Raw genomic sequence first — 19,778 nt, 5'->3', positions numbered from 1 at the left:
AAAAACCTTTGGGATTTTCCTATGTTTCACCCCTTGCCCCCAAAATATTTTCTGCTGAAATCTTTTCCTTGCTGAAAGTTTTGCAAGCATTTTTAATACCAGCTTTCCAAATGAAAATTTGTCTAGTGCATGATGTTTATCAATCAGATGTTGTAGCAGAGCTTTTCATATGAGCCAAACTGATTGGGAGTAAAATAATGCTGAATGTATTAAGGGCAGCAGGAAGACTTTGAAGTTTCTGTAGTGCTAATCTGTAAATCAATCTGTAAATCTGGTTACAGAGAGGAACGTTTGTCATGCTGAGGGGTAAATCCGGTGTCATTGCATGGATCATTTTACTGAGTTTAGTGGGGACTTTTTCTCCAATTATGATTATGAACCTGGTTTACTGCATTAAGATATTTGTGAAATGGGCATAACATAATAGGATTTATAAGAGTTCCCATGTGGGGGGAGGAGGATGTGCACAAACCTCTCTCTGGTGTAAGAGCCTCTGTTCACCAGGCAAAGTTCACACTTGACTAAGGAACCTGGAAAACTGGAATTGTGAACCACAGTAATCAAACTCTTTAAAAAGTTGGACCTTGAAGTTGTTGAAGTGCACTGGGTTTTGCATGAACAGGAATGTTAAATACCCTAACAGGTTTGCAGTGAGCTCCAAGAGAAACTGGCTGTCAGGAAGGTTTTGTGGATGTTCTTGTCCAGAGCAATGCTGGCTGGTTTATTGCTAATGCTGTAAGAAGTACAATTGAGTCAGCCTAAGTTTTCCTAGTTCACTGAACCAAGGGACATAAACCAAGCTTGCCTTCTGACAATAGCATTACAAGCTCATTTTTCTAGTTAAGATTTAACATTATTTGTGTTTTCCTTCCTACTTTATTAATTAAGCAACTGTGATGCTGCTCAGGCTGCAGATCAAATCCAGCAAACAGGAAGGGAAGTGAATCATGACTGGACTACTAACTCAAAGGAGAGTCGTGAGGTGTTCTAAGCCTATTTTCTATTGGAGTTTTGGGCTTTGAAACTCACGTTGAATCAGAGCAAGGCTAAACTGTAAACTATGGCCTGATTCAGGTAATTTTGATTCCTGTATGGAAAGCCCTAAATCAATTAATGCTAGCACAAGTAGACAGAACAGCTGTCTTGGATCATATTCCTACATTTTCAGATGTTGCCAAAGGTGTGGTTAGAAAAGCTGTAGTTAGGAGCTGCAGAAATGCTTGGGCCAGAGTGACTTGGAAACTGCAGGCACCCAAAAAACTCCTTGTGACATAAACGACCTCCTTTGTCCCAAATAACCTCAGAAGGGGCCACGGGTACAAGCAGAACTCTGCATGGAGCTGATTAGCTCCCATGTCAGTGGAGTTTAATCAGATGGCAAGAGTCAGGGCACAGTCAGCTGAGTGTGGAAGCCCTCCTTGAACTGGTGAGATTCATTAACTTCAGTGTTGTTATTTATGGTGCCACTGACAGGAATGACATTGCTGGGATCACTTAATTCACCTTTATAGGAGACCCTGTATTGAGCAGTTTTAAAGAGTTATTAGAAGTTCCCTGACTCCTACTTGTTTACAGTGTGCATAAGTAGAAAAAAAGGTTATGCTAAACTCTTATTTTTATCTTGATTTCCATGGCTGATCCTCATGCTACTTTATGGTTGTGCATGTGAGCATAAATATTCAAATTATCAGTTTTTACATGGTGTCACCTGAAATACTTAAAAAAAAAAAAAAAAAGGTAGTTGGTAAGAAGCTAGTTATATTTGACAGAATAATCTCCAAATTCAGATTTTATACATGTGAATTTAATTGTCTCTTCTTGTTCTGCTGTCAGGGTTGTTCTCAGTCCTGTTTTCTCCATGCTGGTTTTACAGGACATTGAGGACTTAATTGTTGTTGTGCAGTACCTCATTTTTCATTCAATCACATGGTCTTGGTGTGATAATGTAGGAGATGGACTGGAAGGATGGGGCCTAACACATTAAAAAAACCTAAAGATAAAGGTTTGCTTTTTAATGTGACAATTAAAACTAATTAACCTTTAGACCATGTTTGAATCCAGTGAGATTTAAAATTTTCTTTAAAGAAAGCACTGTAACTTTAAAATATGTTTTGTTAATTTATTTGTTTAATACATTTAAATTAGCTAAGTAAATTGAAAGAAAATTACTTTGCCATCGCTTTGAAACTTGCTTCCACTGGTTTCTAATGGGACTTGAATTCTGTTCCAGATATAATCTGTTTCATGAGGGTGGCTTCACGTTGCAATAATCCTTTTCATTACATTTTTGGGACTTAACTCCTTTATTCCTCAATAACACTCTTGGCAGCTAGTACAGAGCAGTTTCCTGTTTCAGGAGTACTCTGCTTTTTAAAAATAGCTCTGTGAAGTTTGTCTAAGTGCTCTTCTTGATGACTGAACTGAGGATTATCAAATACCTGCAATGTTTCCAACATGCAGAAGAGATTTCAAAATCTGGGTCTGTTTGCATTTCCTAAGAAAAATGTCTGGGGGTTCGGGGAAAATAGATCTGTCTTTGTTTTGGTTTGTTTGTTTGTTTGTTTTCAGTAGTACTTGTTGCACAAAGCCTTTCCAAAAAAGCTGAGTGGGGCTGCAGCACAAATTTAAGTCAAGAATTCTGTATGCAGCATTTCTAGATGGATGTTGCAAACTCCTGCAGTACACAGTGGGAGAAATCCTGATGGTTTCTTGCTATGTTAGAATATTGTTTCCATTGTCTGATGCTGGCTCATAAATGTCTGGTTTGCAGTGTGTTCAGAAGGACTCCTGCTCCTCAAACATGGTGAGGATGGTGTACCTTAGTGCCTTTGCAGTTCAGTGCTGTTTCCAAAACTGCATTTAAGTAGCTGTAGCTGATTCTGCAGTGTCTGAAAGGACTGGGCCTACAGGATGTCTGGTTAGACTGTTTGTGTGGTTTTCCTTTGGCTTGGAAAAGCGCAGTGAAAGGGCACTTCACAAACTTCCCTTCTTTTCTAATGGCAAAGGCCCTTTGGAAAACTTCCAATACAATAACCATTCCTCTTCACCTAAGCAGTGTCAGAACACAGTCTTGTCCCATCAAAATAATAATATTATTTTGCCTTTGATAATTTGATCCGTGTATTTCTAAGTTGATTCATTTAAAGAATAAAGAAAAATGAAGAGTGTCTGAAGATAGAGAGACTCTTAGATTAATTTAGAGATAAACAATTTTTATGAATTTTGCTTTAGATTCCCTTATTTATTTAGGGGTTTGTTTTAACTATGTTGTTCCAGTTTTTCTCACATTTCTTATGTCAGATTCTGTTTGCCTGTCATTGCTTAGGTAGCCTCAAATAGTGGGATGAGCAAGGTCTGGTCATATTCAGTGGTTTGTATTCTCCTCTAGTTAGAAAAAATAAGGCCCCTTTTCTTCAGTTAACCCTATTTTTTTGCATTACAGCTCTCTATTGCTTGTATTACTGCATGTGGTTTGAAAAGAGGCTTTAGGCTAAAAACATCTGTGTGATGGAAAGTGACCCTCTCTGAGCAAAGTGTGGGAATAGCATCTTTCAGATGGAAGATGTTTTCCCCTATTAGTTACTAACAGTTCCACCAGCCTGTGGTGCAGATGCTCACCCAAGTATTTACACAAACTCCATAAAACAGGATGTTCAGAAATATAGAGGGAAATGTGAAGCAACTATGAATATGCAGAGCCAGCCACTGGCAGTTCTTTCTGCTTCTGAGAATGAGAGGCAAATTATGTGTTCTTACTAAAATCCAAGTCAGATTTGGCTAAAATTGGCATTTATGTAGAGCCAGGAAACATGTCAGGTTTAAGTGGGTGGTGGAACTCTAAACTGAGCCAATAGTTAAACTCAGTGCTGTGATGAATATAACATGCTGAATTAATCATGTGCTTTGTCCATTGAGGCAAAATGTTACTGAGAGCTAATCCAGATTAAAGATTATCTAAAATGCAGTTTTAGACTGCTTTGTAAATCATGCTGGAAGGATGATATGGCACAAAGACTTGGTTGTGTGGTTTTGGACTTTTTTTAATATGGGTGTATGCTTGCAAATCTGTGCTGAGATATACTGGTTCAAAACCACCAAAGCCCAACATCGGTTGTTCTGAAGGGAGTTTTGAGTTCTAAATCTGTTGCATGAGTGCATGTTGCTGCACTCAGTGGTTTTGTTCTTGTTTCATTTTGGTTAATAAAGCCCTCTGTTCATCTGGTTACTTGGGCACTGATAGCAGCAGCATATTTGAGCTGATTTCTGTATTGTGTTGGATTCAGTGATATTGGAGTAACTGCCACAATAGTGCTGAGCTCACTGGGAGTGAGAGGACTCACAAATACTCAGGCTCTTCTGAGGCAGTGGGTAGCACCATTGCTGTCACAATATTCAGGTGCTTGCTCTGGCTGATGGGGTGCTCCCTTCCTTGCCAGGCAAAGGATTCCTTTCCCCCTGTGTCTCCTAACCACAGGAGCTGGTTTGGGCTGTGGCATGGCCAGAACAACTGCTTTGGTTTGATGGTCCTGATTTAGGCTGAGGTGCTGGAACAGAATGTTTCCCAGCAAGCACTCCAAGGCAACATGATTTTCATGCCTTATTATCCTCTTTCCCATTTCTTGTCCCTTTTTCCCTGCTGGCATACTTCCCTTTCTCCTATCCAGTCTTTTCCTTCTCTTGCTTTTTATCTCTACCTAGATCTGGCATTTCTGATGCCATTACCTTGATAATCCCAGTCTTTTGTGCTGCTACTGATGCAGTTATACAAATGCTGCTGGCCTCTACTCTCCAGAAAATCCTCAGTATTCTCCTTCAATTATCTGTGGAATTGTTCTGTTTTTCATGTGACTTCCACATTCCTACCTGTGAAGCCCAGTTGTTCTTTCATTTTTGCTGTCTGTACCTCTTCTCACCTGTGGCATTTTTCCATGCCATGCTCAGCAGATTTCCATGTCCCTGCAGCCCTAGTAGGCATTTAAGACAAACTCTCTCCTTCTGCCATGCCTTTTCCAAGGTGGAAGAGCTTCTCTGGGCAAGATCAGATTTTTTAATCATTCAAAATGTCTACAAAAGGCTTTTTCCTTGCCCAGCAACCCAGAGAAGTAAAATAAAACTGTCATGGCATGGCACTGAGCACTGAAACTGAACTGAAAGGTACTCTAGTACTTCTTCACTGCAGTTTACTTATTTTAAGAATAAGCTTAAATATTTTGTGACTCATGGGCTTCCTGTTGTCTCAAAGTTGTGCTGTCATTTCTACAGAGACAGAGATTTTTTTTCCAAGGTAGCATCAATATTCCAGAGGTTTCCCAGGCTAACATAACAATTCTGTTTGGTATCCACAGGGATCAGAAGTGGTCTTTCAGAATAGTAAGTAACAGAAGGATCAGTTCTATTACTGATCAGATGAACTGAATAGAATAAAGACACATTAATATTTAGAAGTCAAAAATTAATATGTAAATATTAACAGTAATAATAATTAATAATAATATTTTAGTTAATAGTAATCGTTTAATAGTTAATAGTAATAGTAGTAATTTTGGTTTAATAGTAATTTTAGTTTAATAGTTAATAGTAATACTTTTACTCACATAACACCCTTTTAAGCAACTTCCAAGCAAGCCAGAGGCACAACCCATCATGGAAACAAAAAGAGTGAATATAACAATATATAGAGGATGTAATATTGATCTGCTAAAACATTTGATTTAATTTAGAAGTAGCATGCCTATTGTCTCTGACCTAACCTTGAGACACTGGGGGAATGAGTTCTGATTCCCATGGAAAATGGCCACCATTCACATCCAGGCACCTGTGGCCAAAAGTCCTGCTAAAATCACAGGATTTCTCCCACATCAAAGCTGCCAGCAACTCAGACTCTGGCTGCACTTTGAGCCCCAGATGCCACCTCTGACCTGATCTCAAGACACTGGGGGACTGAGTCTTATTTCCTTTGGAAAAGGGCCACCGTTCCCCTCCAGGCACCTGTGGCCAGAAGCGGCCCTGCAGCCACACCAAGCCCCCAGTCCCAGTTCCTGGGACTTTGGAGAGGGACAGGAGCAGTGCAGGAGCTGTCACTCCCAGCTCAGAGCACTTGCACTCACCCCAGTCATTGCTACAGGCAGGACAGCATTGTTCCAAGCCAGGGCTTCACTGGAGAGTCATGAACTCCTTGGGAATTGCTTGAAGGTAGGATTGAACTTGTTTCTGAACTTCCCATCTGTTTCCCACACAAGCCAAAGTGCTGGGTCTGGCCCGTGCAGCTGGGAAAAAGGAGTTATTAAATAGTTTTTTCTGTCTGATATGTCACAGGCTGGTTTAAATTTTAACTGAAATCTCAGGTAATATCATCTGAAATTGGGTTAAAAGAAGATTCCTACACAGAGACACATTTTTGCAGCACTTTATTAGTAAGCCTGGTGAGCCATTGGATTTGAGTTGCTTTAGACTTGGAAACAAGTCCCTATTTTAGAAGCTTTCAGCAAATTATTGAAGTTCCCCTCAGATCCAGCCTGCCAGTAGCAGCTTCCCATCCATCCTGGGAAACTGGGCAGGGACACCACTGAGGACCCTCTGGACTGGGCACAGCTCTTTTCTGTGGAGAGATGCTCCAGCAGCACTTGGCAGTGAATGTTGGGGATTAACCCATAGGAACAGATAAATCCTCAATCACTGCCAGGCCCTTTGCAGCACTGAATTCCCAGCTGAGGGGAGAGGAGCCTCTGAAATTGTCCCTTCCAGCACAGCAGCTGCTTTGAGCCAGTGCCTGGAACCTGGGATTGATCCTAATTGTCTGACTCTGGAGTCCCTGAAGTGCTGGATTATGGAAAGCAGCCAAGACAACGGCTCAGACTCTTGTGTCACCCAGTGATTTTGGGTAGGGCACAGCAACTGGTAGTGGGTGTGTTTGGGGAGAGCAGCAAGGTCTAGGAAAGGCAGCTCAGAGGATGAGGTTTGGGAAGGGGTTGTGAGCTAAGAAGCGGCTCAAATCAAGTTTAAGTAGCCTTAAACTCCTGGAATGGTCTGGGTTGGAAGGAACCTTTTAGATCATCCTGTTCCCATGCCTGGCCAGGGTCAGGGACACCCTCCTGGGGTGTGCATGGAATTTGTTCAACGCCAGGCTGGTGAAATGGGTGGGGTTTTCTTCCTGAGCCCAGTCAGGGTCAAGTTTGGGGCTCCCATGGGAAGAAGCCTGGTAGCTGTATTTCCAGAGCTGAGAGACTCCATGCCTGGAAATGTTTCCAGTCTTGCTATTTGTTTTTTCCCAAAACTGGGCATTACATTTCTTCCCGGAGTGAGGAGGTTCTCCCTGGGTTGTTGGGATTGCACACTGGTTGTTTAAGGGCTCTGATGTCTCTTTCTGAATGGAGGAGTGAGGAAATGGGGATGCTCCCAGTTGTCACACAGATGTAGGAGCAGCCCAGTTCCAGTGAGGAATGTGGTGCCCAGCTCATGGTGTGCATGCTGAGATGGTCTTTCCTGTTGTTTATTCCTTAGAGCCTGTTGGAGTGCTGACCTGGATTTGGGAGGAGCCAAGTATCCCGGAGCTGTGAGGTTTTTCCTATCAGAAATCCATGATGGGGATGTTTTCCCTGGCCATGCCAAGTGGAAGGAACAGCTGTGGAGTTGTTGCAGCCACACAGTGGGGATGCATCCACTGAAAATCAGTTCAGGATTGTTCATCTGACTCTGACCCTGACCTGTGGCTTCTAGGGACCCTCCTGGTATCCTGGATATTCCCAGAAGAGGATATTCCACCACCTGCCTTTTGAGCCAGAATTCCAGACCCAGTAAGTCAGTGACATTCTGTGTGAGCTGTCCCAGTGGCTGGGAGGGAGAGGGAGCAAATACTCCACACTTCTGTTTGAGACATTCCCAACTGGAGCTGGGGCTGAGCAGTCAGTGCAGAGCTCTTGTGATGACAAGTTCAGCCTTGAATGGCATCCCCAGGGAATGCTGAGGCATTCTATGCCTGTGGCACTCAGCAGCACATCCCTGATGTGGAGCAAAAAGAGAAGGGAAGAAGTCCTGGGTTAGTGGGAGGATGTTTCTGGAATGGAACTGGGGGAGCTGTTGGTCATATCATTGGAATCATGGGCTGCTTTGGCTTGGAAGGGACACAAAGACCCTCTGGACTCTGTTGTCCAATATCATGGCAAAGAACACATCCCAAGCTGCCTCCTCGCCCTCATGGACTGCAGGAGTGTCTTCCATAGCTCCTGTTCAGGAATGGCAGTGGCTGTGGGGAGCTCTGGCGGGAGCAGCTGGAGACCAGGTAAGAACAGAAATGGGATCATTCCAGCTGCTGCTGGAGGTGGTCTTCCCTTTTCAGGATGTTCCTCTGATGGGTGTTTGCACAGCAGTGTTCTAGGGCATGTGTGGGGGTAATGCCAGGAATTTTGAAACAGTTGAGAAGCAGAGGGGAAAAAATGTGAAGTTGGTCCATTTCTAGTAATTCCAAACTTCTCCCACAACACCATTCTAGAGGAGATCTGGGTAAGCGACAAAGGTGCAGAGGAACAAATGCTCTAAACCCCCCTGCATTTCTGACAGAGCAAACCTTCCCATGATCCCAGCTGATGCCTCTGAGAAACTGGGGATTTCTAGGCAAGAAGAAGAAAGACAGAGGTGAGGGAATGGGCTTCCAGTCAGTAATGATTTGATGGACATGGGATGATTCTTGAATGTTTGATGCTTCCCTTTTTATTCCTGGGATAATTTTTAAATTATTCCTTTAATAAATCATTTAAATTTGGGAATTTAAACTTGAAAGGAAGCAATACAAAAGAGATGCATGGAGAGATCATAGAATCATCCTGGAATCCCCAGAGGGTTTGAGTGGGAAGGGACCTTAAGGATCATTTCATTCCATCCCCTGCCATTCCATCCACAGCCCACCTGCTCCAAGCCCCATCCAGCCTGGCCTTGGACACTTCCAGGCATGGAGCAGCCGCGATTTCTCGGGGTTTATGGGCAGAGGGGGAAATTCCAGCAGGAACTGAGGAGTTCCCTTTGCTCTGTCCAGCCCCAGCAGGGCTGTGGGAGGCAGAGGATGTGGGAACAGGAGCTTTGCCGCTGCCTCGGGGCAGTCTCTGCTGTCCCAACACGCAGCAGAGCAAACGTTTGTGGTTACACATCCCGTTAAAAGGAGCTGCCGAGCCGGGAACGGGAACGGGGCCGGAGCAGGGCTGGCACAGGCAGAGGGGTGACATCCAGAGGGTGCCACCAGCCCGTCCCTGCTGCCCAGGCTGGGGATGAGCGGGCTGGTGACTGTCCCTGTGCTGGCTCTGCAGGATGAGGAAGCCAACCCTGCCGAGGAGGAAGAGGAGGAGGTGTGGGAGGATGGAGACAGCGGCCACCAAAGGCTGGGGAAGGCACAAGGCCAGGTAGGAGATGCTGCCTTCCAGGGAGAGGGACTTGTCTGTCCCATGGGAATTTGGGGCGTGAGGCCAATGGAACAAAGGGTTTGATTCTATTTTCTTACTCAGGTTCTTATGTGCCTTAGAGGAGGTATTTGTGGAAAGGTGATTATCCCTCATGGACTCTCTGAAAAACAGGGATTGAAGCTTTCTGAAGTGACCCAAACCTGCCTGCAGGTATCCAAATGCAGCCCCCAATCCCTGTTTTTGTGTACAGTTGGAATGAGACCTCAGCTGCTGTTACTTGCCAGCTCACAAGCTGTGTAGCTCAGAGTGTGCAGCCCTGAAGGGCCAGGCTGTGTTTAAACAGAGAGCAGAGAGCTGGAGTCATTTCCTAGCAGGGAACTTGACTTGGAAGCTGCATTCCAAACTTTTGTCCACATTTATTTTATCTTCCACATGAAATGCCTGAAGGAGCAGAGGTGGGGTGTTCCTAACAAAAGAACATCCAAATTCATCACTGGTAGAGGGCTTAAAATTAAAGTGTGAGCAGAGGTGCCTTTAGGACACTTCAAATTCCTTAGTATATAAATGGAATTTAAATGAAATATCCAAATCCTGACAAGCCTTGTATGAACTCCAAAGCCTCTGCAAGCATTTTACAGCCAGGGAGGGAGACGAGTCTGGAGTCTCCCCAAAAACTGGCTGCTGGTTTGTTTGACCAGGCATAGGAATGACTGTGTGTTCCCTGGGGCTGTCTTTCTGGAGAATGGTTCATTTCTGTGCCCTGGGTTTATTCAGGGTATCTTCAGAATGATGGAAACTGATTTCATGGAAATGCCAGAGGTGCCCAATGCTTTCCCCAGCCACAGCTCGGAGCCAGCCCTGTGGGAAGGGGTTTAATGCCCATTTTCCCAATCCCTCGAGGCAGCAGCACTGGAGCCAAGCATGCCCAATGTGCCCAGTGCTGGCAGGAGGCAAATCCAGGGATTGGACAGTGGGAGTTTGCCCTGCTCCTGGAATCCCAGGCCTGGAGCTGTGCTTCAGAGAGCCCAGGAGAAGCTGCCTCACTCAAACCTCATTTAAAGCTCAGCATCCTCCCTGCTCCCTTGTAATTACTGTTGCTTCTTTTGTTGCTCTTTCCCAATAATATTATTATTGTAAATTCCCACTCCATGTCTTCCATAGCCCTTTGCTTCCCAGAGGTGATGCTTCAGGAAAGCCCCTCCAGCCTGGGAAGGAGCTTTTGGCTCTGGACACATTCCCAGTCCCCAGGAGCAGCAGGACCTGTGCTGTTCCCAGCAGGTGAGGCAGAGGTGCCTTTCCTTCCTCCCTTCCCTGCTGCACTTTGGCTTTTTGAGGGGTCTCTGGGGGTCTGAGGGAGAAATTCTTTGTCACTCCAGGGCAGAATTAGCCCTGGTCCCACTAAAAGCAGGAGGAATCATTCATTTTATCCTAGATTTTGGAGACACATTTTGTGTTTTTTCTCTGTTGCTGACACCGTGTGGTGAAGCAGCAGCTCCCAGCCTTGTCAGTGCTGCTCCCTGGAATGGTTTTTATCTGTAACACCATGAATTCCCTGCTGGAATCCCAGCACAGCCCCCAGATCAATGTGCAGTTGAAGGTCTTACACCCTCACCAGGACAATTTCCTGTCTCTAGGCATGGAAAATGGGGGAAAACTCAGACTGGAGTGGAGCCAGGATCCAGAATGGGGGAGTGAGGCAGCGTGCTCAGCCCAGGCTGGGGTTGGCACAGGGGCTGTTCCCCATTGGATGATCCCTGTGTGGAACAGATCCTTCTCTTCCTTTGTCCAAAGTCCAATGGCAAAGGATTCAGGAACCCCCAAAGTGGGGCCTGGAATGAAAATGGTTCTGTTAAAATTAGGCAAAGAATGCAATAAGGAAAAATGGCATCCTTTTTATGTATTAAAATAGTAGGGAATAAAATGTTGACGAGGGGCACTTTTATTTGCTGTCACCTCTCATTTTTTATGGATAGAACCCCACAGTGGGCAATCAGAACAGAAGTGGGAAAGCCAGGAGCCTTTGACTTCCAGAGTGGACCTAATTTCCATTTTCTCCTCTCTTTCAGGACAGGAAAAACCACTTAACTCATCCCATCTCTGCCCAAAGCTTTGGTGTTTGAGCAGCCAAACCCAACAGGCTCCAGCCTGCACTGGAGGGTCCCTGGTCCTGCCCGTGGTGTGGGGTGAGTCCCCAGCTGTCCCCAGAGGGATCTGCCCTGGTTTCAGGCTGTCCTTGCCTGGTCCCTGCAGTCCCCAAGGCTGAGACACAGAGAGAGCCCTGTCCCAAGGGGCCTTTGGCTCCTGGTCAGGAATGTGGTGGCAGCCCCGGGGCAGGGGGAGCTGAGAATGGGGCAGTGCCTGAGGCTGCTGCAGGCAGGGCACTGTTTACCCTGGGGGCTGGCCCCACAGCTGAGTTCCAGCAGGATCAGGGGCACAGAGGCTGCACTTTGTGCACCCAGGGAGTTTCTGTCCCCCCTGGAGCTTTCCTGCCGGGATGTGGCAGCACAGGGAGCAGAATGAAACCTGCAGCTGCCGTGGCATTGCTGGCCTTTGTCCCTCTGTTGTGCCATCAGCCTGTGGAATTTGCTGCTGTCACTGCCCCTGCCACCCCAGCTGGGGGCTGTGTCCTCCTGGCAGCCCTTCCCAGCCCCAACACGAGCTCCAGTGGTGCCTCTGTGCCGTGTTGGGAGCGTTTGCTGGGAATGTGCCTCATCCCTGGGAGTATCCTTGTGTTCCAGAGCAGACAGACTCCAGAGCTTTTGGGCTTGTCAGCTTCAGAGGTTGATGAAACAGTCCCTGAAAGGAAGAATGACAATGAGGTTTGTCCAGGTGGTGCTTTCAGACCCCACCTGACAGTGTTGGCTTTGTGTTGGAGGTTGTTGTGCATTTGCACTGCAGGGAACGAATGTCCCCTTCCCAATTCAGCCCAGCAGATCCCAAAGGCTCTTACAGGAATATTTATCCTTTACTTCCCTCTCTGATAACTTAATCTGCCATTGTTCCATTCCTTGAGTTCTCCTGGAGAAAACCTCACAGCAGAGGAGTTTGCAGAGGAGCCCAGAGCTGTGTTTGGAGCAGAGAGAGCTGAGAGCTGCATCTGCCTGTGCTGCCCCAGCCTGGCAACATCCACATGGAACAGCCTGGGCAGATGGGATTAGATGGAGCAAAATCCCTTCATGGAAGAGGTTTTCTCCTGTGCAGATCAGGCATGGGGCAGGCCGTGAACTTTGGAAATCAGCTGATTTCCCCCAGAAAGCATCACTCCCATCAGCAGGAATGACAGGACCTGTGCCCACTGCTCAGGATTCACCCAGCCAAAATCAAGGGCAAGGTTGGTTTGGGTCTGAGAACTTGAAATAATTTCAAAAGAGAAGAAATCACCTTTTTCTTCTTCCTTTCAGATGCTGGAATTGCCTCTGGATGTGTGCTGAGCTCTCACTGCAGGGAACTGCCAGGCCTTAATGGTTGTGAGTTTGTGTTCTTCTCACTGGGGAATTGGAAATAACTATGAATTAATTGCAGAAATGTTTTCTGAAACCTTCTCCCTTTGGTGCCCCACTGTGTGTGACAAGGGCAGAGAAAGCGAGCAGAGGGGCTGCCTCAGGCTGGGGAGGGGCAGGAGAAAGGCACTGTGGGCAAAGAAACCTCCCTGCCATCACCAGGGCACCTGTGGGGAACAGAATGGACACTTTGAGGGTAAATGGAGGTGAGGAGGGGGCAAAATCTGAGTTCATCTACAGAGAAATAAATCGGGGATATTTCTGAGGGAAAAGCTGAGGTAATGAGTTCACCCACCTTGGCCCAAGTTGTGTTTGCACAAAGTGGGACCAGAGGTGAAGGTCAATCCATACCAACGCTACTCAACCTCTAAATCCCAGGATAAATTCTACAAGTTGCCCATTGAGGGACTAAAATTTCATAATGGAACCAAGAGCATTAAGACGGTTCCATTACAGCGTTGTCATAGTATTTTTAACAGATCTTTAAGCTTTTTATGACAACAATGCATTTGTCTGTTGGGATTATTCACTCTGTGGGCTTTGGGGTTTATTTGGATTTGAACTCCCTCAAGGTGGCCCTGACACTCCTCAGGAGCTGGGAGGAAAAACAGAGGTCTTGGCAGGGGCAAGGTGGATCCCCAGAGTGGATCCAGCTGCTGGCCACAAGGGATCTGCTTTGGCTCTTGTCTTTTTCCAGGGAAGAAGTTTTCAGCTGATTCAGATGAGTTTCCAGCAGCCTCATCTCCTGGCACTTCCTAGGCAGCCGGATCCTCTCTCCCACCCCTCCTACTCTCAGGCTGGGGCCAGCTGTGCAGAGAATTTGTCTCACCAGCAGCAGGACAGGAGCACTCACACCCTGGCACCTGAATTGTCCTTTTAGGGGATGCTGGTTGCTGGGATTTACATAATTCCATACATTTGGCTGCTGAAATTTCCCAGCCCAAGTATTTTGGCTGACAGGGCAGCACAAAGATTGTTCCCTGTGTGGTGCCCAGATTTTGGGTTCAGCTTTGCTGTTTAGATGAATTAGAGCTATAGCACTGAATTCCTGTTGCTGGTGGGACAAATACTCTGCACAGAATTCCTTCCTCTTCCAAGGAAGCTCAGTGGGATCAGGACAAGGACAGGTTGATATTCCATAGCATTTGTTATTTATAACCCTTTGCTATTTATTCATCCCCCCAGCCCCACCCATGTTCCTGGGGGCACCTGACAGAGTTCCCTGGAATTCAGTGGATTCCACCCCCCTGAGCTCAGCTCCAGGGGATGTTTGAAAGCAGCAGAAGGGGTGGCCGGACGCGCTCCCGGCCCTGCTGAGGCAGCCCCTGTGCCCAGGGGAGGAGATCTCTCCCTGCAGGAGCTGAGCTCATCCCAGAGCCTCGGGAGTGGCCTCTGGGAGTTCTTTTCCCTGAGGAAAGGGATGCACATCCCTGCCTTCAGGGCACCTGCACTGTGACCCACCTGTGAAAGCTTCCCAGCAGTTCTGCAGTTCCAGCTGGTTCCCTGAAAAACTCAAACTTCATCCAAACAAAACCTCATCCAACTCTGACCTTTTATTTTAGGGCATCTCCGAGGGCATTGCTCGGGATTGAATTTCTGCGAGGGAAATTCCCTTGGCTCTAAGGCTGCTGCTGGAGGCTGTGCCCAGGCTGGAAGGGAAGGGATGGGGTGGCTGGGACAGACCTGGTGGGTGTGTGGGAGCTCCAGGAGGTGGGCACTGGGAATCGCTGTCTGAGCTCCTCTGCAAACCCAACGTGCTGACATTCCCAGGCAATGCCAGCTGTTCCTTGGGGCATTTTTGGGATGTCAGTGGGCTCTGTCTGGGCTGCAGCATCTCCTGTGCCCGTTCAGAGCAGCCCCTGGCCGAGGAGCCGCGGGCAGCCCTTTATCCGTGCCCATCCCAGCGCTGCCCGGGCACCCCAGCGCCCATCCCCGGGATGCGTTTGGCACGCTGCCTGCCACGGGCAGGACACTGAGGCACAGCTCCTGCCCTGCAGGTGCCAAGGACAAGAGGGGCTGCTTCCCCTCCTGGGGCTCGGCCTCCTCCCGCCCCGCGTTCCCGCCCCGCTGGGACACACCGGGAACACCGAGGAACGTTCCTGGCAGGGAGCAGGAGTCCCCGAGGGCTCCGTGCAGCTCTGGGCCTGAGAAGCAGCCCCGGCCTCAGCCCCACCGAGGTTTTGGGCTGTGAACACTCACCTGCAGGAAACGCCCCTCTGCAGGCGGGACCAGCCCCGGCACTCTCCAGAAGAACTTTGGCCATGGACCAAGGGAACCCTCAGGACTTGGCTTGCTCATTTCTCCCTGGAAAGGGACATGGCACAAGGACCTTTACAAGCTATCAGGAAAATACTGGAAAAGACAGAAAATCACGATTATGGGAAGACTTTTGTGCTGTCATGTCAGGTGCCAGCCAGTTCTGCCCTAGAGCTATTCTAGAGGCTGGTGTGTAAAGCAGCATTAGCAAAAAATTGCTGATTTGCATAGGAATTCCCTTGCTGGCAGCAGCCATTCCCATCCCAGGCAGGACCTTCCTCCTGACCCTGAGACTGGCTCAGGTACTTGGAGCAGGCTGCTGAGAGGAGCAGGATTCCGAGTTTAATGCCCACATGGGCCGGTCACTTACCATCATGAGACTTGATGCTCCTCGTGGCTCTTTCTAACGCAGGATACCCTGTGCTCTGGAAATAAACAGTTTTCACTGGCCTTTTAAACGGAGTTGTTTTGCATTGCAGAGTGCGACCCGCAGGGAAGGTGGGGGGAGGAAGGAGAGCATCAGGCCTCACCCGGCAGGTGTCGGATGAGCGGCCCGAGCAGAACTGAGCCCCGGCGGGGCCCGTCCCGCCCCGGGCACAGTCTGAGCAGGAGCGGCAGCACCGGGCACGGCCCGGAACGGCTCCTCCGGCCCGCGGCGATGCAGCCGCGCTCGTTCCGCGGGCGGGAGCGCGCACCGGGGGCCGCCGCCCGGCGGGAGCGCGCACCGGGGGCCGCCGCCCGGCGGGAGCGCGCACCGGGGGCCGCCGCCCGGCGGGAGCGCGCACCGGGGGCCGCCGCCCGGCGGGAGCGCGCACCGGGGGCCGCCGCCCGGCGGGAGCGCGCACCGGGGGCCGCCGCCCGGCGGGAGCGCGCACCGGGGGCCGCCGCGCTCGCAGCGCCGCTCCGTGTCCGCCAGAGGGCGCCCCTCTCGGGCGGCGCTGAGGGAGCGGCGCCCCTGAGGGGTCCCGGGGCCGGCCCGGGCGGTCCCCGCGCCCCGCCCGCTTCCAGCCGCGATCCAGCGCCTGCTCCGGGAAAGCGCCGCCTCCTGCCGGGCCCGGCCCCGGCACAGCCCCGGCTCCCCACGGCCGCGGCGGGACCTGCCCGGAGCCCCGGCGGGAGCGCAGCCCCACACCGGCCGCGGTCCGAGCGGGAGCGGAAGCGCCGGGCTCGGTCCGCGCCCGTCCCGGAGCGGCTCCGCCTCCCCGCGGCGATTCCTGTCCCGATCCCTGCCCCAATCCCGCCCCGGTCTTGCGGCTCCAGGACCCGCAGCCCACTCGCCCCGGGACCCCCAGCAGACACCGGCAGGACCCGGACCGAATTCCCCGGCCCGGGTCCCGTTCCCGGCCCCACCTCAGCGCCGCGAGTTCCGCACAGCACCGGCAGCAGCCCCGGCCCAGGGCCCGCACAGCGCTCCGAGCGCCGGTCCCGCCGCATCCCGGAATGAGCATCCCCCGTCCAAAACGGAGCGGGCGCGGATCCGCCGGGATTTACGGGCGGGGCGGGGCGGGGCCGGTTCAGGTGTGAAGGGCGGGGCGGGCTCAGGTGTGAAGGGCGGGCCCGGCTCAGGTGTGAAGGGCGGGACGGGCTCAGGTGTGAAGGGCGGGCCCGGCTCAGGTGTGAAGGGCGGGCCCGGCTCAGGTGTGAAGGGCGGGGCGGGCTCAGGTGTGAAGGGCGGGGCGGGCTCAGGTGTGAGGGGCGGGCCCGGCTCAGGTGTGAAGGGCGGGCCCGGCTCAGGTGCGCGGCCCCAGAGCGGCTGCGCGGGGCGGGGCTGAGGGGATTTAAGCCCCGGGAATCGCCTCAGGAGCCATTTGCCTCTCGACGCTCGGTGGGGGAGGTTGCGGCCGGGTCGGGCTTTTTATTTCTCTTCCTTTTTATCTCTTCTCTGCTTCTCTTTCTCTATACCTCTCCTCTATCCCCTCCCTTTCTCCCCTCCCCCACCCCCTACACCCTCCCCCCCCCCCCCCCCCCTCTCCCCCCTAGCCCTCACCTCCTTCCCCCCCCGGCCCGGCGCGGTCCCCCCCTACTGCCCCTCTTCCTCTCCCCCTACACACCCCAACCCTGCCATACCCCTCCACCTTTCTCCTCGTCCTTCCACGTTTCTTCCCCCACCCGGCTCCCACCTGGCCCCTCTCCCTGCTCCCTTTCCCCCCAATAGTTTCTCCCTACCTGCCTTCAATCCTCTCTCTACTTCCTCTGCCCTTCTTTCCCCACCCCAGAGTCCAGCTCCCCCTGCCCCCTTTCCGTGCTGCGTTTTGCCCCACCTTCCCCTCAATCTGCCTTCATTCCTCCTACTCCATCCTCTACCCTTCCTTCCTTCCCAGCCCACCTCCCCCTGTCCCCTTTCCCTACTGCCCGGTACACCCCGACACCCCCACCTGCCCTCCGTCCTTGACTCCCCGCTGTCCATCCCCTCTGCCCCCCTATTCCCGTCCTCCATCCTCTCCTTCTTTCCCCCGCAGCCGCGGGGCTCGGGGCGCCGCAGAATAAAGCCCAGAGGGCCGGAGCGGCGCCCCCGCTGTCCCCGGAGCCCCACACGGGGCCGGGCCCGCTCGGCGGGTCCCCCCACACCGTTCCAATGCACCGCCCGACACCGCCGGGGCTCCGGCTTTCCCTACATCACACTGGGGGTCCCCGGGGGAGGGGGTTTGGGGGGCTGGGGGTCAGGGGGGGCCCCCTCGGGGAGGGGGGTTGGGGGGGGCGGTGGGTTGGGGTGGGCAGGGCCCCCTCCGGGGGAGGGGGTCCCGGGGGGGGGTCGGGGTGGGCCCCCTCCGGAGGGGGGGCCCGGGGGAGGGGGGTGGGGCGGAGGGGGGACTTCCCCCCTCCAGTCCCGCCCCCTCCCCCGGACCCCTCCTCCGGACGGGGCTCACCCGGGCCCCCTCCCCGGGACCCCCTTCTCCGGACCGGGGCCCAGGGGGAGGGAGGGGGGGCGGGTGGGGTGGGGGGCAGAAGGGGAGGGGCCGTTTGTTTGTGCGGGGATCTGTGTGTGCTCACGCTGCAGAGTGACGTGACCCCCTCTGCTTCCCCCCCCACCCACCCGCCCCCCTCCCTCCCCCCGGGCCCCGGTCCGGAGGAGGGGGTCCCGGGGAGGGGGCCCGGGTGAGCCCCGTCCGGAGGAGGGGTCCGGGGGAGGGGGCGGGGACTGGAGGGGGGAAGTCCCCCCTCCGCCCCACCCCCCTCCCCCGGGCCCCCCCTCCGGAGGGGGCCCACCCCGACCCCCTCCCCGGGACCCCCTCCCCCGGAGGGGGCCCTGCCCCCCCTAACCCACCCCCACCCCAGGACCCCTCCCTCCCTAAACCTCCCCACCCCCAGGACCCCCTCCGGAGGAGGGGGCCCATCCCACCCGAACCCACACTGGGACCCCCTCGTCGGGAGGGGTTCCCCCCTGACCCCCAGCCCCGACGCCGCCGGGGAGCCCCCACTGCCATGGGGGCAAAGCCGCAGCCCCGGCGGCGTCCGGCGGCTCTTGAGAACCGCCCCGGGGGACCCGCCGAGCGGGCCCGGCCCCGGTGGGGCTCCGGGGACAGCGGGGGGCGCCGGGCTCCGGCCCTCTGGGCTTTATTCTCCGGCGCCCCCAGCCCCGCGGCTGCGGGGGATGGAGAGGGGAGGACGGGGAGAGAAGAGAGATGGAGGAGATGAGGAAGGGAAGGGAGGGGGGATCGGGGTGCGGAGGAAAGCGGGAGAAGGGAAAGGCCAAAAAGGGAGGAAAAGGAACGTGGACATAGGAGAGAGGCGGAAGAGAAGGAATTACCGGGGTAGGGATAGGAGAGGAAGGAGTGTAGGGGGGTTGGGGAGACAATCGGGAAGGGTTTGGGGGAGAGAGAGAAGAGGGGAAAGGAAAAGAAAGCAGGGGAGCACGGGGAGAAAGAAGGAGGAGTAGAGGGGGGAACAGAAGGGGAGGCCGAAGAACCACCACCCGCACCGCGCTCCGAGTGAGCAAATGGCGGCGAAGGCGATTGCCGGGGATTAAATCACCTCGGCCCCGCCCCGCGCATCCGCGCTGGGGCCCCGCACACCTGAGCCGGGCCCGCCCCGCACACCTGAGCCGGGCCCGCCCCGCACACCTGAGCCGGGCCCGCCCCGCCCCGCCCTTGGCCCCGCCCCGCTCGCGGTGGGGACGGGACCATCGCTCGCGGCCCCGCCCCTCTCACCGGGGCCAACCGGGGCCGCTCCCGGCGCTGGGACCGGGGCTTCGGGTCCGTGTCCCGCCCGTGTCCGCTCTGGGTCCCGGGGCCGGAGGACCGGGCGGAACTGGGGCTGGGATGGGGACCGGGCTCGCCGCGGGCGGGAGGAGCCGCTCCTGCTCCGGCTGCGGCCCCGCCGGGGCTCCACGGCCCCGGAACCCTCCAAACCCTGCCGGTCCCCGCAGCGCCGGAGGGATATTTTCGGCATTTTTAATCCAACGTAGGCAGATAATTCCCATTGAGAAACCCCAAAAATAAAGGATATGGGGTTGAGGTTAAGTGGGAGGGGCGGGCAATGTTCTGCTTTAAATTAAACACATTGGGAAAATCCATCTCATTTCCTCTCCCGGACTGGCCTCTGTGTGACCGATCGGCTGCGGTCCAGCTGCTCGCGTGAGATTTTCAGCCTGTGGGACTGCAATGAAATGCCAGGTGCTGAGCACGAGAGAACA

The 19,778-nt window shown here is 52.8% G+C and overlaps 1 protein-coding gene across 1 annotated transcript; it reads right to left on the bottom strand.

The window, feature by feature from the left end:
• Positions 1-11,261: 11,261 nt before the first annotated feature.
• Positions 11,262-16,579, bottom strand: LOC115495460 (uncharacterized). The gene is made up of 4 exons (XM_072929425.1): positions 15,676-16,579; positions 15,089-15,193; positions 12,771-12,876; positions 11,262-12,185 (listed from the first exon to the last, which is right to left on the bottom strand). The coding sequence occupies exons 1-2, from the start codon at positions 16,577-16,579 to the stop codon at positions 15,168-15,170; spliced, it is 930 nt and encodes a 309-aa protein (XP_072785526.1). The 3' UTR covers positions 11,262-12,185; positions 12,771-12,876; positions 15,089-15,167.
• Positions 16,580-19,778: the final 3,199 nt, after the last annotated feature.

Source organism: Taeniopygia guttata, chromosome 5, assembly GCF_048771995.1.
Source record: "Taeniopygia guttata chromosome 5, bTaeGut7.mat, whole genome shotgun sequence".
Taxonomy (NCBI): Eukaryota; Metazoa; Chordata; class Aves; order Passeriformes; family Estrildidae; genus Taeniopygia; species Taeniopygia guttata.
Note: the sequence above shows the minus strand (reverse complement) of the source record. Positions and strands in the feature narration are given on the sequence as shown.